General features: G+C 36.6%; 1 protein-coding gene across 1 annotated transcript in view; it reads right to left on the bottom strand.

Moving 5' to 3' along the window:
- LOC308498989 (cubilin-like) overlaps positions 1-21,342 on the bottom strand; it is a gene marked incomplete at its 5' end in the record, with an annotated part of 216,957 nt that overhangs the window by 24,530 nt on the left and 171,085 nt on the right. Inside the window, 2 exons of the mRNA XM_081051777.1 lie at positions 15,928-16,145; positions 18,925-19,054. Coding sequence (XP_080907903.1) covers positions 15,928-16,145; positions 18,925-19,054 — 348 coding nt within the window. The remainder of the gene's footprint in view (positions 1-15,927; positions 16,146-18,924; positions 19,055-21,342) is intronic.

The following is a 21,342-nucleotide window of genomic DNA, read 5'->3' as shown; positions in this document are numbered from 1 at the left end:
GTTAACAGTGAGAGGGCTGCTTTCAACATTAGGGGGCGCTAAGACTTTGGACTTGGAGCTTGCAGGAAATGTGAACTATGGCAACCATGCTAGGATACAAGGGTATCAACTGTGCAGAGCATTTTTCAGGATAGATGCATTATTTAGTAAGTCAGACTGCCCTAACCATAGCTTCCAAGCCAGGTCAAACTACATTATTTGCGTAGTCAGACCTGGGGCTGAAATGCTTCCAAAGGCCCACTCCCTGATATATCCATGCATGGTATCTAGGACACAATTATCCTGAAACCAAAGCAATGCACAGAACTGAACTACCTATCATTAATAATTATTTTCCTGTTTAACAGGCCTGCAAACTGAACATGGACTGGCGTTTGCACAGCTTGTATTTCAGTGTCGACTGCCTGTTACTTAAGGAAACCACTTCAACTTGCTGACATGCATAACAAAGAAGAGCAATTACAGTATTAATGAGTTAAATTGATTTATTTAATAATGTTTTAATATTCAAGGACACACATTTAGCATTGAGGTGGGAAAAGATGAATGGTACTCCAATAGCAGCGATAGGATCTAGAAAAATAATGATGGTACAATTTAGAAACTGATAGGCTTCATAAAAGAGGCAAGAAAGTCTTGTGAGTTTTGCAAGAAGGGGAGATTTCTTTGAGCTATGACAGAATGTTCAAGGAGGAGGTGACATTTGATACGAGTCTTAAAGGATAAATAGGACGAGACCATGTAGACATAGGGCTGGTAATGGCAATTCCAGGCTCAAAGAACCTCATAACCAAAGATGAAGTGAACAAGAATTTACATTATAGGCACAGGAAAGCATAATTCTGTTGGTGAAAACAATATAGCACATGAAGAAGAAGAATGAGAAGTAACACTGGGAAACAGGACAGGCTATTTCATGGAGGGCCTGAAATGCCAAATTATTGAATTGGACCTTCAGACTTTATTCTGCGGATAATGGAGAACCACATTTTAGATCAGAGGAGTGGTAGGGTCAGAACACGCTTTCTAGTCAAGTCTGATCTAAAAATGTATCTTTTATATGTAGTAGCGTTTACAGGTAAGGGAATGGGACTGGAGGAGATGAGCCAGGTAAGAGGACATTGGCATGGTCTGGGCTGGAGGTAGCAATGGGCAACGAAGTGTTGGAGGTTTGTACACAGGAAAATGGTGCTGCTGAGCTTTATTCTATCAATACATTAGCTCCAAAACTAAATGCGATTTTTAGAAATTCTAGCTCTATATTTTGTGAGTTCTTGTCTATTAATTGTTACTAAGAAGTTAATAGGAACAGAATGATAACTGTACTTGGACATAATAAATGTCCTTATATACGTTTTTTATACAATACTACTACTGCTGCTACTACTACTACTGTTACTACTACTACTGTTACTACTACTACTGTTACTACTGCTGATGTTACTACTGCTGTTACTACTGCTGCTGTTTCTACTACTACTGATGATGATGTCATAAGACAGAGCCAGCCTCCCTTCAGAGAATCCCAGATAAGAATCCATGTGTCGTTGGCATGTATGGCATAGACTGAGTGGTAGATTGAATGATGCTCAATGCTTCAGTCCCTCTGTCTTCAGTTCTTCTCTCTGCTGTGCCCTAGAATGGACAGAGGATATTTTTCTGTCCACTTGATGTTAGGCTTGGCCATATGACTTGTTTTAGATGTTGAGCGCTAGTGGTCATGAAGTGGAAAGAGGCCTTCAGTGGCTTATGTTTTTTTCCTTGGCCTTTTGTCCTCTTGTGACCCCCCCCAAGAGTTTGTGCCCCGGGTAACTGCTGGTGAGAGAGAAAGTGGATCCATGCAGAGCAGACCTGAACCCAATCTGAACTCTAGAGCCAAGCACAGTGAACCTGCAGCCTGCAACATGGGCAGGCAACACAGTCTGCAGACACACAAGTGGTAGAGAAATGCTCTAGGTACAGCCACGGAATTTTGGATGGTTTGTTATGTAGCATTATTGTGGCCATCGCTAACAAATAGCTTTTTTGAGTTATCAAACTGCAATAGAGCACATGGCTTAATTCTTAAAATATATACACGGAATAAAGAAAATGAGGAACTAACATTATCATCAGATAATCTTGGCCAGAATCGTCAAATAATTAAAGTAAATATAACATTATATGAGTAAAGTATTTAATTCATATTATATATAAATATAAATATTATATGTGTAAACATCGTATTATATAAGTGAGCAGTCCAATGACTGAAGTAAATGCAATATTTATGAGCAAACACCTTTTGGTGTTTGTATGGTACAGGAAATGGTTATAACACCTCTGATTCCCCCACTTTTATATTTAAACATGGTACAACTGCTCTGTGCTTCTGCTACTCCTATGGAAAAATGGAAACATCAACATATGCATCTGGGGAAATATAAAGATGAATATTAACAAAAGAAGCATTCTTTACCAAAAAGTACTATTGCCATGTTACCAATACTATATTCCAATAACAGCTGAGGAAATGGGAAGAACAAGGGAGACCTCGGTGATTATGAAATAGTTTCATACATAAGAAAATAATATTTATCTACTATATTGATATTTTAAAATTTCTTTTTTTAAAAAACGACTCTAACACCTTAACCTTGACATGTTGTTTAGCTCATAAATCCATCATCTTCCTCATTACTACACAATTTTCTACCATCCAGCAAACTCCCATCAATTAGCACCTCCTCCATCAGTCAAGCTGTGTCAGAAGCTCTCAGTAATGACACTCCCTGTGCCCAAGAACGAATGTCACTCTAACCTTCTTCCCCAAATTGGAAACACTTCCTACAAGAGAGCTTCTTCCGAGAAAGAAAATGTTTGACTAAAGAAATATTGGCGATATAAACCCATAGTAAGCAGTGAGATCTGGGTTGAGCTCTACTTAAGTAAAAATCAGTAACTGAATCCTAAATTATTCCTCTCCAATCGTATTCAACTTCAGAGTGAAGTTCAAGCTGGGGATAAATCTGACAAAGTAAGAAATAGCATTATTATCTAACAGAAAACATCTTGTAGGTTTTAGTGGAGTCAGAGACATTGCTAAATAGTTATCTTGAGCACTGACATTTTTGTGCCTGACATTCGTGTGGCTGACATTTTACTGAGGTCTTCTGGATAGGATCTCCGTCCATCTCTGGACAACCACTACTCGGACAAATAGTGAATGGCTGGCGCACTTACGACACAGGTTGGCCTGACAGCAGGCATCTCCCTATTCTCTAGCAAGCCAGCTTCAGCTTTAAGTTGTAGTTGAAAGAAGCGCAAGAAGCAGGACATAAAAGCATTTAAAACTGGTGCCTTCAAGAAATGGGGGTGCACCAATCAGAGAGACGTGATTTTCAGAGCTACAGTCTACAACTGCCCTAAAGCAGTGAATTCATTTTTGAAATGCAACTGGGTTCTGGGTGGAGAACACACAATGTGATGTACAGATGATGTATTATAGAAATTGAAAACTATGTAATTACTAACCAGTGTCACCCCAACAAATTTAATAAAGATAAAAAAAATGCAACTAGGTTCCATGAACCTGTTTTGTCTTTTTTCTCTAAAAGTAAATTGGGGTCATTATTTTAACCTTAACCTTAAACCTTAAACATGTACAACAATTTAGGTATTATATTTATGTTATGTAAGAAAAAAACCTTAAGGAATTTTGTAATGAATTGTCTGGGATTTTTTAAAATTTATTTTTGGTAACATCATTTGATTTGATTCATTTTAGATATCCTAATTTGAGACCGAGCCTAATTTAACTTAGAATGTGTATTTATTTAGTCTGGTAATATTTGGGAAGCATAAAACTAAAGTATTAAAAGAAAGGTAATTTACTAAAAGAAAAGTAATTTCAGCAGCTAATCAGTAGCTATAGTCACTAGAAAAAGCAATGTAATTTATAAAGAGCTCAGGATAATAATTTTATTATTATCTTTTATTAATTTCTTTGCATTATTTAGGTATTATTGAAACCACCATATGTATGTATCATTAGTCCTAGGGCATTTCATGAGAATAATCCTTGCCAACTTTGAAATTTTAAAAATGATTTTCTAAGCAAAACGATATGATCTTATTAATTGATGCGAGAAAAAGATTTGATAAGATCCAACGCGTGTTCATGATAAAAACTCTCAGCAAACCAGGAATAAAAGGGAATTTTCTCAACTTGATAAAAAACATCTACAAAAATTCTACAGCTAACATGCAACTTACTTGTGAAAAACTAAATGTGTTCTTCCCAAGATTAGGAACAAAGCAAGAATATTTTTTTCTCACTACTGTTACTTAGCATAGTATGGGAAATTCTTGCCCGTGTACTAGGCAAGGAAAAATCTATACACTGGAAAGGAAGAAATGAAATTACCACTATTTGCAGATGTAGAGAATCCCAAGGAAACTGTACAAAAATTCCTAGAACACTTACTGTGAGTTTAGGAAAAATTGGATAGAAGAACAATACACAAAACTCAACCACATTTCTATATACGAACAATGAATGTGTGGAAATCAAAATTAAAAACACAATTGCTTCAAAGAAGATGTTATATTTAGGTATATACAATAAAACATACATAGGATCTGCGTGCTGAAAATTACCAAATGATAAAAGGAAGACGTCAAAGAAGATCTAAATAAACGGACACATGTGTTTAGGGATTGGAAGACTCAACATAGTAAAGATGCCAGTTATTCTCGAATTGACACACAGATATAAAGCAAGTCCTATCAAAACCCCAGCAAGATTTTTCCATAGACATAAATAAGTTTATTTGTATATTTATATTTAAAGGCACAGACCCTTGAATAGCTATAACGATCTTCACAAAGAAGAATAAAGTAAGAGGAATCAGTCTACCTTATATTAAGCCTCATGATACAGCTGTACTAATCAAGACAGTGTGACATTGGTGGTGGTTAGACCCCTAGGTCAATGACACAGAATTGAGAACCCAGAAATAGACCTCCACAAGTGTGCCCAACTGATTTTGTTTACAAAGGTGCAAAAGCAGTTTAATAGAGGAAAGATAGCCTTTTCAATAAATGGTGTTAGAGCAATTGAACATCCAGAAGAAAAAAAAAATAACTTCAGCCTAAACCTTAGACCTTAAACAAAAATTAGTTCAAAATGGGTCATAGACATAAAATGAAAAATATAAAGCATAACACTTTTATAAGAAATCAAGGGAGAAATCTTTGAGACCTCAGGACAGGCAAAGAGTTCTCAGCCTTGACACCAAAAGCAATATTCAAAAGGAAAACTGATAAAATGCACTTTAGCAAAATGAAAAACCTTTGTTCTAAGAAAGTTCCGTTAAAAGGATTAAAAAATAAGCTATAGACTGGGGGAAAACATTTGTAAACCACATAGGACTACTATTGAGACTATACAAAGAATTCTCAAAATCCAATAGTAGAAAAACAAATAATCCAATTACAAAATAGGCAAAAGATATGAACAGATATTTCAGCAATCAAGAGTTACATACAACCAAAAAAAAGCACATGAAAAGTGTTCACCATTAGGAAATGCAAATTAAAAGCACATTATCACTGGATAATCCTGGCCAAAATAGTCACACACACACACACACACACACACACACACACAGTTACAGCTCATTGCAGAGTAGAGCACTCTACAGTAGGATGACCGGCGTTTAGGGTCCCCATGTCTGAATAGCACAGAATAGACTCTACAGTGACTTTCTAACCAAAATGATAGAATCCAGATGACAATGGAATAGCATCTTAAAGTGTTGATTAAAAGTAAATGCCAAGCTATAATCCAATATTCAGAGAAAATAGTCCATGAAATTTAAGACAGAATAAAGCATTTTTCAGAAAAACAAAAACCAAGAAAAGTTTTTACCAGAAGATTTGCAATAAATGAAAGAAACTCTGAAGGGAGTTCTTCAGAAGGAAAGAAATAGATTCCATATAGAAGCATAGAAATTCAGGAAGAAAAAAACAACAATGGTCAGTATACGTATTTACTAAGTGCATAAAACAATAAACATGTTTGATGTGCTTAAAATATATGTAGAATTAATATAATTAAAATTAGTAGCACAAAAGGCAGGAAGTGAATAAATAGATTTAAAAGGTTCTAAGGTCCTTGTACATACCATAAAGTGGTAAAACGACTAATTTTAAATTAGATTCTAATGAGTCAAGGTAGAATATTGTAACTTCTAAGATAACTACTGAAAAGAGAGTAAAAGAATATCTAAGTAATGATTTTAAAAAGGGAATAATAAAAACTGATCAATTCAAAAAAAGGCAACAACGGAACATAACAGGTGGAACAGTGTCCAAGCACTATGTACAATGGTCTATTTAACTCCAACAACATTAATAATTTTATTCTCTATAAACATATTAAATTCTCTAATTGAAACACAAAGCAAAGCAAAACCCAAATACATTTTTTAGGATAGAGAAAGGTTGAAAGTGGAGAGGTTGAAAAACATACCATGCAAACTGAATTGAGAGAAAGCTAGGGAAATGATACAACATCAGAGAAAGTGGACATCAGGGTAAGAAGCATTAAAAAAGGATATGCAAAACAAACAAAAAAATAAATATAAAAGGATATGCAGAATGATATGAGTCAACTCACCAAGAAGATATAATAATTTGAAATGTAGATATGCTACGTTACATTTCCTCAAAGTAAAAAAAGAACAAAACTCTAACCCTGACCTTTGTACTGAGCTTCTAATTCTCATAGCTGACTACTAAACATTAGCTGGATGGCACCAAATTCTTCATACTAAAATTATTATTTATCCTATAAAACTTGGCCCTCGTCTAGTAATTTTATAGTTGGATAGTGCTATCCCAAAATATTGTCCAGAAACCTTAGGATCATCATTTTCCCGCATGTTCCCTCACTGCCTTGATCAAATACTACTGTGTCCCACAGATTGGACTGTACAACTTAAGTATTTCTCCTTTCAACCCCCTTCTTTATTTTCACATTGCCACTATTTTTATCACCCCATGCCTTAATTATTGCAATACTTTCCTAAATTTTTCCTGCCTGAAATACAGCCCCTACTTCAAAACATCATCCTCACAGATGCAAGAATGTGCCTTCGAAAACAAATCCAATTAGGCTGTAGCAATCTCCAGCTCAAAAAAAATCAATGGTCCCCCTTTGCATATGAGACAGAGCCCTCCACTTATCTCTACTGTCTCAGCTCCTATTGATCTTCTCCAGTTTATACCCCAAAGCATTACCAAACAATGTGCAGGTCAATCTGTAGCTTCTGAAATGGGATCTTTGTACGTGCTTTGTACGTGCTTTATCTTCCCCATAGAATATTTGTTTCTCAACGAATGCCTTCTCACCCTTCCAAGTCAATACTCTTTATAGCTCAAATTCACTGCATGCTAACTGGGTGCCAGGAATGTATTAGTTTAATCCGTACCACAATCCTATGAGGTAGTTACTATTAGTGTGCCCATTTTACAGACGACAAAAACCAAGGCATAGAGGACATGTAAATTGTCCAAGGTCAAACTTGTTGGGATGTACAAGAACTGGGTTTGAACCCACGAAGTCTAGCTCCAGAGCTTGCGCTATTAACCATTTACACTATAATTCAGAGTTTAACTCTGAGTTTAACTCTGATGCTTTCTCTCACAATCCTCTGTTCGCTTCACTCAATACCAAAGTACCACAGGTTCCTTCTTTTCTGCCTCCATTCTTCTTTGCACGTGTCTGTCAAAAGCAGTTCTACCAAATTTATAATTATTTGCTGACTCTTCTACTTGTGTGAACTTCTCAAGAATAGGGACGTTGTTGAATTCATCTTTGTATCCCCAAAGAAAAGCTCATTGCCTGCATAATAAGTAGCTGTGAATATTGTTGAATAAACAATGAAGGAATGAATAGAAAATATAAATAGTTATTAGATGGATTTTCTAGTCTAAGTTTATAGGGGGAATTCTTGAAATTAAATGCATTTCTTGATTTATAAGGTTGTTCCTATATTATAAACACATTATGTGTATGTGCATGTATATATAAATATAAATTTTTTTTAACAAAATGATATTTTGGTTCTATATCTTAACCTGCTATTAAAGCTAATTTAGTTGACTTTGTGGTATATTTAATTGTAAAAAAAATATTAGAACAACAATAAAAATATCACTAAAATATTTAAAACACTGCCCAGGGAGTAGTGTTTTAGTAGGAAAATGCTTCTTTAGCTAAAAAGTTGCCATGATGAATGTTAGCTCTGTTACTTAAGAAAATTTAATCTCTGAGTATTGGATTTCAGCAGACAGAGCAAATTTAATAAATAATTTGTAAAATCCAGGATACATTAGGTGCAGCAGCACTATTTAAAGAAGTAAAACATTACTCAACATTGACAATTACAAAATCGAAAGTTATCAAAATTTAAAAATGTTCTGTTTAGAGAAAGCAGGATTAATAGCAATGTGCTATTAGTCATAAAATAGGTTGCAATATAAGAGATGTGGAATTCTTAAAACCAGACCAAGTATCCAACAGCTTTTTAACATTTAAACAAGGACGTGAAATCGTTTTGTTGTTCGCATATCTGATATACTAGGTTGTGCACTGCTATCAATATTTCAACTTTTACTCTGCTGGTGGTAGTATTTTTCTGTGGACAGGGATTACTTTCCCAATTCTGCTGAAAACTTGCTGCGTGACCTTAGTAGGTCACTTAATTTCCTTGTGACTTAGTTCCCCAATTTGTAAGCTAAAGTATATGATAAGAATACCAATCAGGGTTATAGTATTAAAATAAATGTCCAAATTCCTTCATTTTGTTAGAATCCTGTGGTAAGGAATATTACCAAATTGAAGGTCGTAATTTGGGACTAGAGTGTTTTTGTTATATAGAGATTCGTTATTCTTATATTCCAATGCAATTGTATTCCACATTTAACTGTGCTAATTCTTTACCATTATGCCATGCAAAGTTGATATGACAGATATGACTGACATTTACCTGTCAATATCAGAAAGATAATAGGCTATTACTGCATATGTATATATTATATAGTATGTTAATATATTATATATTATACAATGCATACATTATACATTATATGTATATATGTGCATATATATATTACATATACAATTATAATACTATTTGTAGTATAAGTACTGTTTATAATATAAATATATTATAAAATATATTATACTATATATTTGTGTAAATATATAATGTTCATATTATAAATATAACATAATATATAAATTATATTATGTAATATAAACATTTATATAACTATTTTATAATACAAAATTACAATATAGATTATATAAGTAGTATTAATATAGTATAAATATATAATTATTCTATTTATAAATAGTATATTTTATTAAAATATATATTTTTGCTTTCCTTATGAAAAGGAGGAAACAGTGACTGCTATAGTTATGTGACATATTTACATAGTAATAGGATATTAGCAAATATACTATTTGGGAGTAGGTATAAATTGGAATGGTACTAATAGAAAGCAGAGTGTCAAATGAGAACACAAAACTGGAGAAAAGTAATTCTATCCACCCCAAAGAGTAAGAAAAGAAATGGCTTGCTTCTCATAAAATTCCCCCATAATCTCTCTTTGTCCCTGGGTAAATTTATTGATGACGACAGAGGTGATGTGGGCTGATTAGGAAAACCATGAATTTGGGAGGCAGGCCTAGCTGGTTCAAAGCTTGTCTTTACCTCTTAAGAACATTTTGACTGCAGACAAATTAGTCAGTCTCTTTATTTCTTATTTCCTCTTTTGTGAAAGGAATAACCCCTCTCTTTTGGGTAGTTGTGAGGGTTAGATGAGATAATCCATATAAAGTGCGTCATGTAGGTGCTCAGTGACAGGGCGTCATTATCGATGTGCCCTGGAATTTTGTGACAAGTCTTCACTTGGGAGTGCATATAAAACAAAGCTACCACACGAAGTTAACAGATATTTTATATATACACATCAGAACAAAGAGAAGAATACAGTCCTATTGCCCTCATAATGTTTTGTTTCTAAACAACCAATTTACAGCCAAAGAATTTTTTTAAATGTTTACTGCTGACCAGATATAATTTGCTTGTATGCTTCTTGGAACACCAAAGCCAGGCAGAGCTGAATAAGGATAATGACAAATAATTTAACCCAAAACGTCCAGTTATCTGAGACAAAACTGGGTTACATTTTGGAGAGGTCTGGTATGTCTTAAGCTATGACAAATAATTGCTTCCCAGTTCTTGCTTACTTGAATGGTTTTCAAAATGTTATCTTATAATTTACCATGACCTCACCTTTATCACTTAGCTTGGTTTCCACAGTACCATCTGGTTTTATTTTCCAACAGCCTCCTCCTTCAAGAGCAGGGGCGACAATTGGGTCATTCCAGGGAGCACAAGCTCTGATGCTGGAATATATTTTAATAAAAAACATTCCTTTCTTTTTGCTGATCTGGAATTTTACTCCTGTCTACTTGCTTTTGTGAGGTTTCAGTGAACTAAGCATTTGTTGGCTTCTTTATCGTATTCCCACATTCTCAGCTCAGCAAAAAACCCTTTTCAGTAAAAACCACAAAGGATAAACTGCAGATAACCTTGTCTTTGGCATCAGCTCCCAAGGGAAGTCCAATCACCAGTGAAAGTTACAAGGCTTAAAAAGGGCGGAAATAAGCTTAGTCTAGTTTTCTGCAAATGGGTTTACAATTTCAGCTCATCTCATTCTCAGTCTTCATCAGAGGGAGCAAATGACATTAAGAGAACAGACAAAGAGCACGGCTTTCGAGTAATACCCCCATTATTGCTAAACTGAGAGCTGTTTGAGCAGTGACTTATAAAATTATTCAAGCTATAATTCAACTCTTATTGCACTTGTACTTTTAGAAGTAATGTGGTTTGGTAGCTTATATCAGGCTGCTAAGAAGTACATCGAGACATACAAATGTCAGACAATTAAGTTCACGAACTTTCCACCATGCACTTACACAGTGGAAAGTTTGCAAACTTAATTGTCTGACTTTTTGTATACACATCGATATTTAGTGTCATTGAATATTTTTAAATTTATTTTTTTGTAGTTTAGCTACGGAATTTTAGAATGCCTCTCAAGGTCCAAACTTAACATCACAACTGTGAAAACAATAACTAGAAGCCAAAGGGAATTTGACATGTTCTATTTTTCTCCATTTCTCGTGACCACATTTTTCCATCATTGGGGCCCCTGTATCATCAGCTTTTTCTGTCTCCCTTTCCTACTCTTCTTATCCCCTAAGTAAACCCTTGTTCAACTCCCTCAACTTCTTCCCACCATTGCCACCTGTCTTCCTTTTGCACATTTGAGAGATATTCTCCAGATGTTAAGGTAACAGGTAAAAATTCAGAACCAGACATGTCTTGAAGGTTGAGTCTGATCCTGTGTTCCTAATTCGCTAAGGATGAAAATGGCCCACCTTACTACCCTACCAATAGCTAAACTCTATGAACCAGGATTGCCTTTTGAGAATGAGACAAATCTAGATAAAATATAATGCATAGCATGCTGTATATATTACAGACCATAGAATTGTGAAGTAGGCCTAATTTATCCACTTATTCTTTAATTCATTCATATATCCAGTATTGATGCAGTAACATTTATGTGCTAGGCCTCTGCAAAGCCTTACAATATAATTGGAACTTAGCTTTTGATTTCAGATTTAAGTTATAACGTGTACTTTAGGGTTTGCTGGTTAGATTTTGGTGCAAAGTGAATAAGAAAGAAATTATTGTACCATGAAGTGGTCCTGTTAATGACAATGCTCCCCGTCACCCACCTCCCTCACTTTAGAGATAGGACGGGTGGGTCATGGAACCCTATAGAAACCCAGGACTTTAATATTACTTTCTAATACAAACAGTCTTTCTCTTTGACGTCTCTGCATATGGTACTTTACAGGAAATACCCACTTCGTCCCTATCATGTTCTTAAAAGATAGAAAGGGGTAATGCTTCAAACTGATCTTTTTTAGTGTTTAAATTTGAGCTCAGAGCTGTGATCGGACTTTTCTAAAGCATTGTTACCAAGCAGGCAATGATTTAATGATTGGGTGTCGGCCACCTTCTTTCCTGTCACGCCCATGTGGGTGTGTTTCCACCTGTGGACTGTGAGTCACTTTGTCCTTGTTAAACACGTGCTTTGGTATTTTTGCCTTTGTCTCACAGCAGAGGTCTGTGAGTCTGACCTTAATGCCACCTGACTCATTGTTCATACAGCAAATACCCTGGGTGTAGGAAGACAGTGCCCTCATCCTCCGCACACGGGCTGTGGGCAACAGGGGGCCAGGAGTGTTAGTCACGTGTCCAGGATGTACAGCTGTAGGTGAAGTGCACCTCTGGTCACTGGCGTCAGCTTGTCCCTGATACGGCCATCTTCTCCAGGGTGACAGCCTTGTCCTTCTAGGACCTCCAGTCCTGAAGGTGTCACTCTTCGCTCTCTCCTTGGCCATTCACTGATCCAAATGCCTACAAACTTCATACCTATTGCACAAAGTCAATGTTCCACCCTGCCATTGAGCTAAAGTGCTATAGAATACATTACTTAAGAAAACAAATGAAATGACTGTGGCACTACACTGTCTATAAATGTACTTGAAATCCCCGATCTAATCCTACATCTACGCTTGGTGTCTAATGGGATAATCATGTCCCAAATAGGCTGTCTGAGCAGCACGCTGTCATGAGACCAGTAGAGGAAGAGGACATGGGGCTTTGCTCGTTTAAAAACACGCTTGCGAGTCTGGAATGCTTCATGTGTGATACGGTAAGTAAGCATGGTCATGGCCAAAGCAGATCCCGGTGGTCAGGGAGGGGCAGAAACTCAGCTAGCAGAAGTTACTAGAATAGAGGGTAGTTGTAAGTGTCAATTCTGCACTGTGGAGCATGCCTACTTCAGCCGAATCCGCAGGACTGAGGGCTTTTGAAACTTTATGGGATCACAGATACCATTAAAAATCAGATGAAAGCTATCTCTGGAGAAAAATGCTCAGATTGGCAGGTAATTCCCCAGGGCCCAGCATGATCACTTTGCGAGGGATCAATTATTCATGACTTGCTGGAGTGCATGCGGGGGAGGGCAGACTCGTGTTACAGTCACACGGGGGCTCTTGCCAAGTGCCTGCTCTGCTTTCCCTCCCTGATATCTGACCACGTGGCCCTTAACAGCAGCCATTCCATGAAAGGAGACCCAATTTCACTATATAGTTAGTAATTAGCAATAAAGTAAGGATGTGTACCCCAAATGTGCTCGGATCCATGAGCAATACAAGGATAACAAATGCACGAGGAGTTTATTGAAGAATCACATAATTATGTGGGCTGGCTCTATATTACCTTCTGAAAAATTAAAGCATATGTTTATAAAATCTCGCCTAGTACGTAATCTAAATAGCAAAACTGCAAAACTCTAGTGTTTTCAGCAAGATAAGCTAAATTGAGATGTTGTCAACTAAAACGGTCTCCTCTTCACATGAATTGTTTACTCTGTGAAGGTCTTGTTTTCCAGGCTGAACTGACAGCCTTGGAAACAAAAATTCACTGTTCGGTCCACAAGTCGTTTTACCGGAAACACAGGGCAGTTGTAGATGGATGAGGTGGACATGACGTGTGCATCTTAACAGCTAAGTCTAAGATTTCTATCCAGATCTGTAACTAAAAGTTTATATAAACTCTAGAATTCAATCCATTCTCATTTTTCCTCCCCTTTTCTTCATCACAGAGAACAAAACAAAACAAAATTAATTTATGCAGAATGATCTGCTAATTTATATGTGTGGTCTTGAAAGCTTTGGAACACCACACAATATAAAATCATAACACCTAGATTTTCAGTAAAAAATTATCATTAAAAAATTACTTACAATTACCGAATATTTCCAAGTGGCTGATGGTGTTTGTACAGATGAAAAAGAGGCAAAAGTCACCATCACGAAATGCAGTAGTAGCACAATGCTGGCAGGTAACGAAATTTTATTTCTGTTCTCGGCACTTAAACCTTTTCTCTAACTGTGACCAGAGGAAAACTGTAATGGACTGAAAGTGTTTGATGCTCCTGGATGAGCAGCACCTCTGACAGTAGCAGATTTTTTTTTCCTTCTGTGCTACTTCAATTCAGTAGACTCACAGTAAGCCCAAAAGTATCTTCTTTGTAGCCCAGAAAAACACAGGCATTTAACGAAGCTAGAGAACACGGGCTATCCTGGCAAGCGTCCTGCTGACGACAACCATGTGGAGTGCTTTAAGACTATTTCAATGGTCATGTGAGAATATATTCGGGAAAAGAAAAACAACTTGAAAGCAGAAACCAAGAACAAATGTAAATATATGCCATTTGATCCTAAGGCTGGGCTAAAGGCAAGACTCTATGAGTTCTTTTGTACAAAAACAATCTGCAAGGGAAAATTAATGTTTCCTTCAAAATAGCCTCCTGTGTTTTGCATGCCACTTCACGTAGGCAATTCCATTAAGGTAACAGTCTCTCTCTGCCCGAGAGACTTGCTTTCAAGTTACTGTTGATACAGCTAAGTTGGGTAGGTGGCAAAGTGCCTTTCTGATATAATTGGCCATGATGTCTGCTGTTTGTTGGGAAGCCTTCAAAGCACAGAGTCCAACTGCTTCCCTGAAGAAATGCACATACACAAACAATCAGGCCAAATGAGAAGAAGTTTAAGGTGAGCTCTGCTTTGACTCAGAGGGATGAAGTTATCCACAGCATGGAGTAAGGAGAAAGAAAGAGTTTGAACAGTAAGTCAGGATTTTTATCGTAGAAAACATCTTAGGTCTCTGTGAGACTTCAGAGCATGGGATTTGTTTGGTGAGCTGTTCTTTTTCAGAACACTAATCACACCTATATTCAAATAGAAGAATCAAAACACTTTACAAAGTCAAATATAAACTATGTTATACTGTGCCACTGATGCTATGAGTATAGATACCCAGAGGATTGATTAACTGCCTTATATTTTAAATGATTCAAAGTCCTGAGTTGATTTTTTATAGATAATTGTTTCTCACATGCAGTGCGAATAAACTGGGTGCTATTTTTGATTTATCCTCATACCTATCTTTTCCTTTCACCTCTACATGGCTCCCAGATTACCTATCTCCAGCTCAGATTGCTTCTCCGGATTCAAATTCCTCCTATATTTCTCCATTTGGGTATCCCATAGGCTCTCCAATCCCAAATGCTCCAAACTAAATATAATATTTCTTCCCTAAATCTTAGCCTCTGAAGTCACCACTATCCAACAACTTATTCATAAGAAGTCGTCCTCATGTAACATATCAAGTCCCAAACACTGTACTTCCAGTGTAGTCTACCTTCTGAATATCTCTGAGATTTCTACCCTTGCATTTCCATTCTTGCTAAATCGGGAGTTCTGTGATATGCTTCTTCCTTCTCAGGTCCTAGCATCTCCCTAAGCCTTCCTCCAACCTGGTATCACTACGATCTTTCTCTAAGTCAACTCTGGCCATGCAGTCTCTTCTAAAGTTCTCCAAGGCTCTTAATCTTTTCAAGGATAAAGTCAACACAGGCAATGGGGCCTTCTTTCTCCATTTGGCCCCAGCCTGCCTTTAGGCTCAACTGTTACCACTTCCATGGGTGATAAAATGAGGCTGAGATCTCACATGAGGTGGTTGTGCAGATGGACATTACCTTTGTATACTAGAGAAGTACATTTGTTGCACAATTTAAAAAAATCAGAATGTACATAATTTTGAAAACCAAAACTTTATGTGACATATTCCTCTAAACTTAAATGAAAAGCAAGTTCAGTCAGATGAGAAAAAAAAAAAGTAACAGTACTGAAAAATAGATTTACATATCCAAAATTCTTACCCAATGTCTGCCGGAAAGACACCTTCCAACCTCTTGCTGTTTGAGATGAATCTGTCTTGAATGCCAGGACCATGCTATTCCTGTTGCTCTTTACATTTGGTGGAAGATTGGAGTCACAGAATTTGCCAAGAAGGGGATCACTGATGATAGAACCATCATAAATTGCCAGGTAGTCTTGGGAACAGAAGGCGGAAGGGACCACATCAAAATCAATAAACCTGTGAAATGAACTTTGTTAATACTGGCATTCTCCATTTGATTTCCATTAAATTATACATTTAGTTCTTGTCTTAAAAAAAAAAAAAAGACAAGACAAAGGCTAAAAAAGCACAGCATCCCAGTTTACTTAATAGGAAATATTATAAACATTATAGTGGTTTACTAATCAGTGCAAATGTTTAGACAAAATATTTTGAGGGACTGCAATAGATCAAAAAATGGGATAAGAGCTAGGGATATAAAAATGAGTAAAATATGGCATTGGCTTCTAGGAGTTTATAGTCAAGAGCATATGAAGTCTATTTTAGATTAAGTTTTGACAAGTTGAACTAATATTTATTTATGATTTCAGCAACACTAGTTTTAAAGGCTCATTAATAGTATATTGTTTACTCTGTTCTGTTGTTATTTGTACTATCAAGTAGTACCATCGTCCCATTCTTTACTTATGGGTAGAATGCTAATAGAGTGGAAGAAACGCTGGATTTAGAATGATAGCTCCAGTCTCGTTCTCACAGCCTCTGTTTCCCTCTTTCAAAATGCACTTTATAGTAAGGTTAACTGCAACGATATGCAAAAACCAAACTATGATATCTGGCATACAATAGATGTTAAAAAAAATACAAAATAAGTGATCATTATTATTATTTTGAAAATCAGGAATATAAAATGTTAGTTTTCATGAAAGAAATTTTAAAAAAGACTAAAACTCAGTGGTAGAAAAGAATGAACTAAATTCTCTCGAGTCACATGTGATTGCTATAACCAGGAATTCACACAGGAGATGGCTGTGATCGTCCCAGAACCTTCACCACACACCCCAGTCTCTGTCTTCCCGACATTTGCTAGGATTGCCCTTCTGGGCACACTTTGAGGTTTGACATGGCCCTAAGACTTGCTTTGGCCATGGAAATGTAAGCAGGAGTGGTAGGTATTACTTTTTGGAAGAATTTTATAATTCACCGCTTTCCCACTGCAGTGCTGATCGTGGAAGCAAGTGTAGGAATGAAGCTTCCACCAGCCTGAGCTAGTGAGTCACCATGTTGAGCAGAGCCTCTGGCCAGGCCACACTGGACGTACTCAGACGAGAGACAAACCCATTGAGTTGAGCTACTGAGCCTTAGGGCTGCTTGTTACCACTTATAACCTGTCCTGACAGATACATCCCTAACTTTTCCTTTATGGCCTAACACCGTATTTGATTCTAGGCCTATGCTTTGTCATTTCAAGTAACTATACCCAGAGCTCCCAAACAAGCAAGACTTCCCACACGGTTTTTCTTCAGGATTTTATGGTGGGTTTACTATGGCTTATTTTTCTTAAAAACCTGTTTAAATTATTTGATATCCTGTCTTCATTTGTGTACGTTCTTCTGCTTTCTCAGTTTTTTTTTTCTAGCAGCTATAATAAATAACATAGAATATAGAATAATTTGAAAATATCCAATGATTAAAATACTTTCTTTTAAGAGCCTTAAGATAAAAAGAATCTCTTAATTTTTTTAATCAAAAAGTTTTGATTGGCTGCATTTTTTCAAACTGATGATGAAGAACAAGATGAAAAAGTTCTTTAGGCACATGTGACATTTAATGTCTTGTAAAAGAAGATGAGGTCAGAACAATAGCTAGATAATTTCCAAAATCTTTACCCTTGTTTTTACTCTCTAGAGACAACACGTTTATTTTCCATAGCATAAACCTACAAAGAAAGATAAAAATGTGAGTTTCCAAGAGGACTCAAAGCACTTTTGGCTTTATATTTTGCGTCATTTTCCCAGGGGAGCACAGAAGCTATCTGGAAAAGCCGACGGATAGAAAACGTTAGGTGGCCAGCACACTCTGAGAGCCCTTGTGGAAGGATTTATAATTTACCAATATCTATGACTTCTGTTGCACCTAGAATAGTATCTGTTTCATAGAACATGGGTTCTTAGAAAAAGTATTATAAATAATTTTCCAAACATGCTAATGTGAACTTTGACTATAGTGAGCCCGAGGGCAGGAAACAGAAAGAAAACACATACACACCACACACACACACACCACACACACACACCACACACGCAAAACTATAATCCTACATGTATAAGAAACAAGTACTCTGCCATAATGGCAGATGTCAAGAACCATGTCTTATGCTCCCTTCTGGGCAGGTGACCCCTACACAACTCTCCAGCTCCTGGTCACCTGGGAATTACTGTTTATTTTTTTTTTTTGCTCTGAGAATTTAGAGGACTTTTTGGTCCTGTGGCACAGTTTCCAGGTGAGATAGTTTCAGGCGAGATCTGCTGTTACCTTCAAGGTCCAGTCTACAGACCACTTACTGTCCGATACTGGAACCAAATTGAGCTTGATGAGACCTGTCTTATAGTCCATGGACCCATCTGACATACAAGTTTTCTCATCAATAAAATGAGATTAGTAATATATACCTCACATGACTGTTTTAAGAATTAACTAAGAGAATTATGGCAAGTGTTAAAGTCTTTTTGTGTATAAGCGCCAAACAAATGGAAACTGCTTTCTCTTGCCTTCTCCACACTCTTTACAGGCTTATAATTTTACATCGCATTACATGACGCTCCTTTGAAATCACTGGAGAATTGTAACAATTGTTTTAGTAGGTGGAGTGCCTGTTTTTTCCCAGGTTTATGCTGCTGTACAAGAACGCATTCTCCCTTCCTTTAGATTCCCATCGTTAAAGGAATATCTTTATATTCCTTTAATCGTCACTGTAGCTGAAACAATTTTCTTAAGAAGGTACGTTTGTCATACATACTTGAGCAGAATCACTTTGTCGTCTGCCACGGTGATGTTATACAAACAGTATATATTGCTGGGGTAGTCTGAATACGAATAGGCAGGGCTCGCGATGATCCCAGTGGAGAAGTTGAACACACCCCCACAGGCTGCAACAGAGAACAGGGGAATATGCAGAGAACAATTAGTACTCATTGCATGGAAAAATAATTTTGAGATATTCTTTGCTATTGTAACTTGTCCCATAAGAGAGATAACAATTATTTGTCTTAGAGCAACTTAAACCTTCCTTTATTGTGTTTACAAATAATTCTGGTTTTTCCACTGAGGTGGGGGGACGAGACCGTAAGGGAGGAAAAGCAGGAAAGAAAATTTTAAGGCACATCATGGAAAGGAACAGGTCTGAGCCAAATTAACGACCAGAGCGAAAATAATGAGAAAGGACATTTCATGGGTTGGGAGGTAACTGTCGTCTCTCTGTATTGAAGCCACAGATTCGGAAGGATTACACTGATAATGGAAGTTTAGAAAAGGCATGCGGAGTCCAAGGCACATTGTGGGCATATAAACCCAGGAAGATCTGTGATCTAGAAATCTTAAATACTATAGAGTCTCCTCTGTCAATGGTAGACTATTAAAAGGTGAAGGATTGGAAATCATTTTGGAATGTTTGAGTTTAATTCCTTCTGTGGGCTCTAATGCATAGCTCTTGGGTCCCGTGTGTTTGTATTTAGTTGTGAGACTGGTAAAGACCATACTGGCCCACATTTGTATTATTGGTACTCAACAAGCCTGAGGAGGCCGGGCCCACTCCCCACACTGAGTCAGCAATCTGCCCAGAGCCCTTAGTTACTCCCATTGGTCAAAACAACAGCCATAAAAATATAATAAACCCATTACAAGAAAAACAAAATTATTAGTTTTGCTTGGATTTACGTATGAGGAGGATTAGGTTGTGCCAGCTAAGGATAGAAAGTGCCCAACTCTCTTTGCAGGAAAGAGGTTTATATTTATTTCCTTTTGTGATTCTAAAATTGGAATGGGGTTAGTATACTTTGATCCTATTCCTATGGCTTATATGGTATCAGTGGACATCGTCCCCTGAGATCTCTTAGAAATAAGAAACAAGTGGTAGCTGCCATTTAAGGCTATTTATTTATTTATGTATCTAGCTTCAGCAGAGCCCACTTTGCAGGGAAAGCTAATCTTTATATGCCCATAAGTATTCACGTGCTAAGATTCCCCGAGGACATTTGTGGGGGATTGAACATCAGATTTGTCTAGTCGTTACTCTACTTCATCTCGTACATAATTATGTGGTCTCTGAAAGCTTATCAAAGCCTAAGTAACTCCCAGATTTGTACATTGTCAGGATTTGAAATCTTAATATCAACAACACACTTTCAATGTGGATATGTAAAACCCCGTGTTTTAGGAAAATGAGGGATTAAAGAGTAAAAGAATATAAAGCAGTGATGAGACTCCCCCAAAGAGCAGTTGTACCCAAAGAATAAAACAAATCAATCTTTTTCTTTAAGGGGAAGGAATGTTTGTTGCTCAGTTCTATTCTGTTTGTGCCAACAGACTGACAGAGCTACAGAAAGTCATACTTTATAAATGGGCATCAGGACTCAGGCAGCGGCTCACGTGAATAAATTGTGCAGGCCTTTTTTTTTTTTTCACGAGAAAGTAAACATTTTCAGTTTTCTTTGTAGATGGGAACAGTCATTTATTTGAAAGATAATTATTTAACTTTCTACTTTTAGCAACGGCTTTAGTCAAGTAAAGATGCAACACAGATTTTTGCATGATTTGTGTGCCATTTCACTGAACTTGGGATGGATGGTGAGGGAAAAATGCTGCCAGCAAGCTAACCATCCAAGGTTATCACCGGAGAGGAAAAGACGGATATAGTCTGATGATTTTCAAATAAACACACATCAAATTGTAAAGAATGACAAGATCCTGGTAGCTACAAAGACCGTTGCCCAATTTGTGACTTTGATATAGAGAAGTCGCACATGTTAACATAGTTGAATACATCGATCTTTCCTTTTTCTTTAAGGCGTGCACTTTTTATATATTGTTAAAAAAAAATCCGTTCCTACCAGAAGATCATAAAGCTATTCTCCTACATTTTTTCTAAATTAATCCAGTATTGCTTTTCACATTAGCAAAGTGACTCAGGAAAATGAAATGATCACCTGGACAGACCAGACCAAAACAATCGCCTTTGTGTAATATACAAAGAACTAAAGATAGCAGGAACATTCATTTTTAACTTATCAAAATAAACCTTAATCTTCCACTTGATTTTCAAAGAGTAGTTCTAGCCAAAGTTCATGAAAAAGAGCCTCCCCATTTTTTTTTTAATAAAAAACAAATGTGTAAGTATTTTTGGACTAGGAACCTAATTGATCATTTTTTTTTCCCTTAA

The sequence above is a fragment of the Rhinolophus hipposideros genome (assembly GCF_964194185.1).
Source record: "Rhinolophus hipposideros genome assembly, chromosome: 1".
NCBI classification, from domain to species: Eukaryota; Metazoa; Chordata; class Mammalia; order Chiroptera; family Rhinolophidae; genus Rhinolophus; species Rhinolophus hipposideros.
This window is presented reverse-complemented; position numbering and strand designations above follow the sequence as displayed.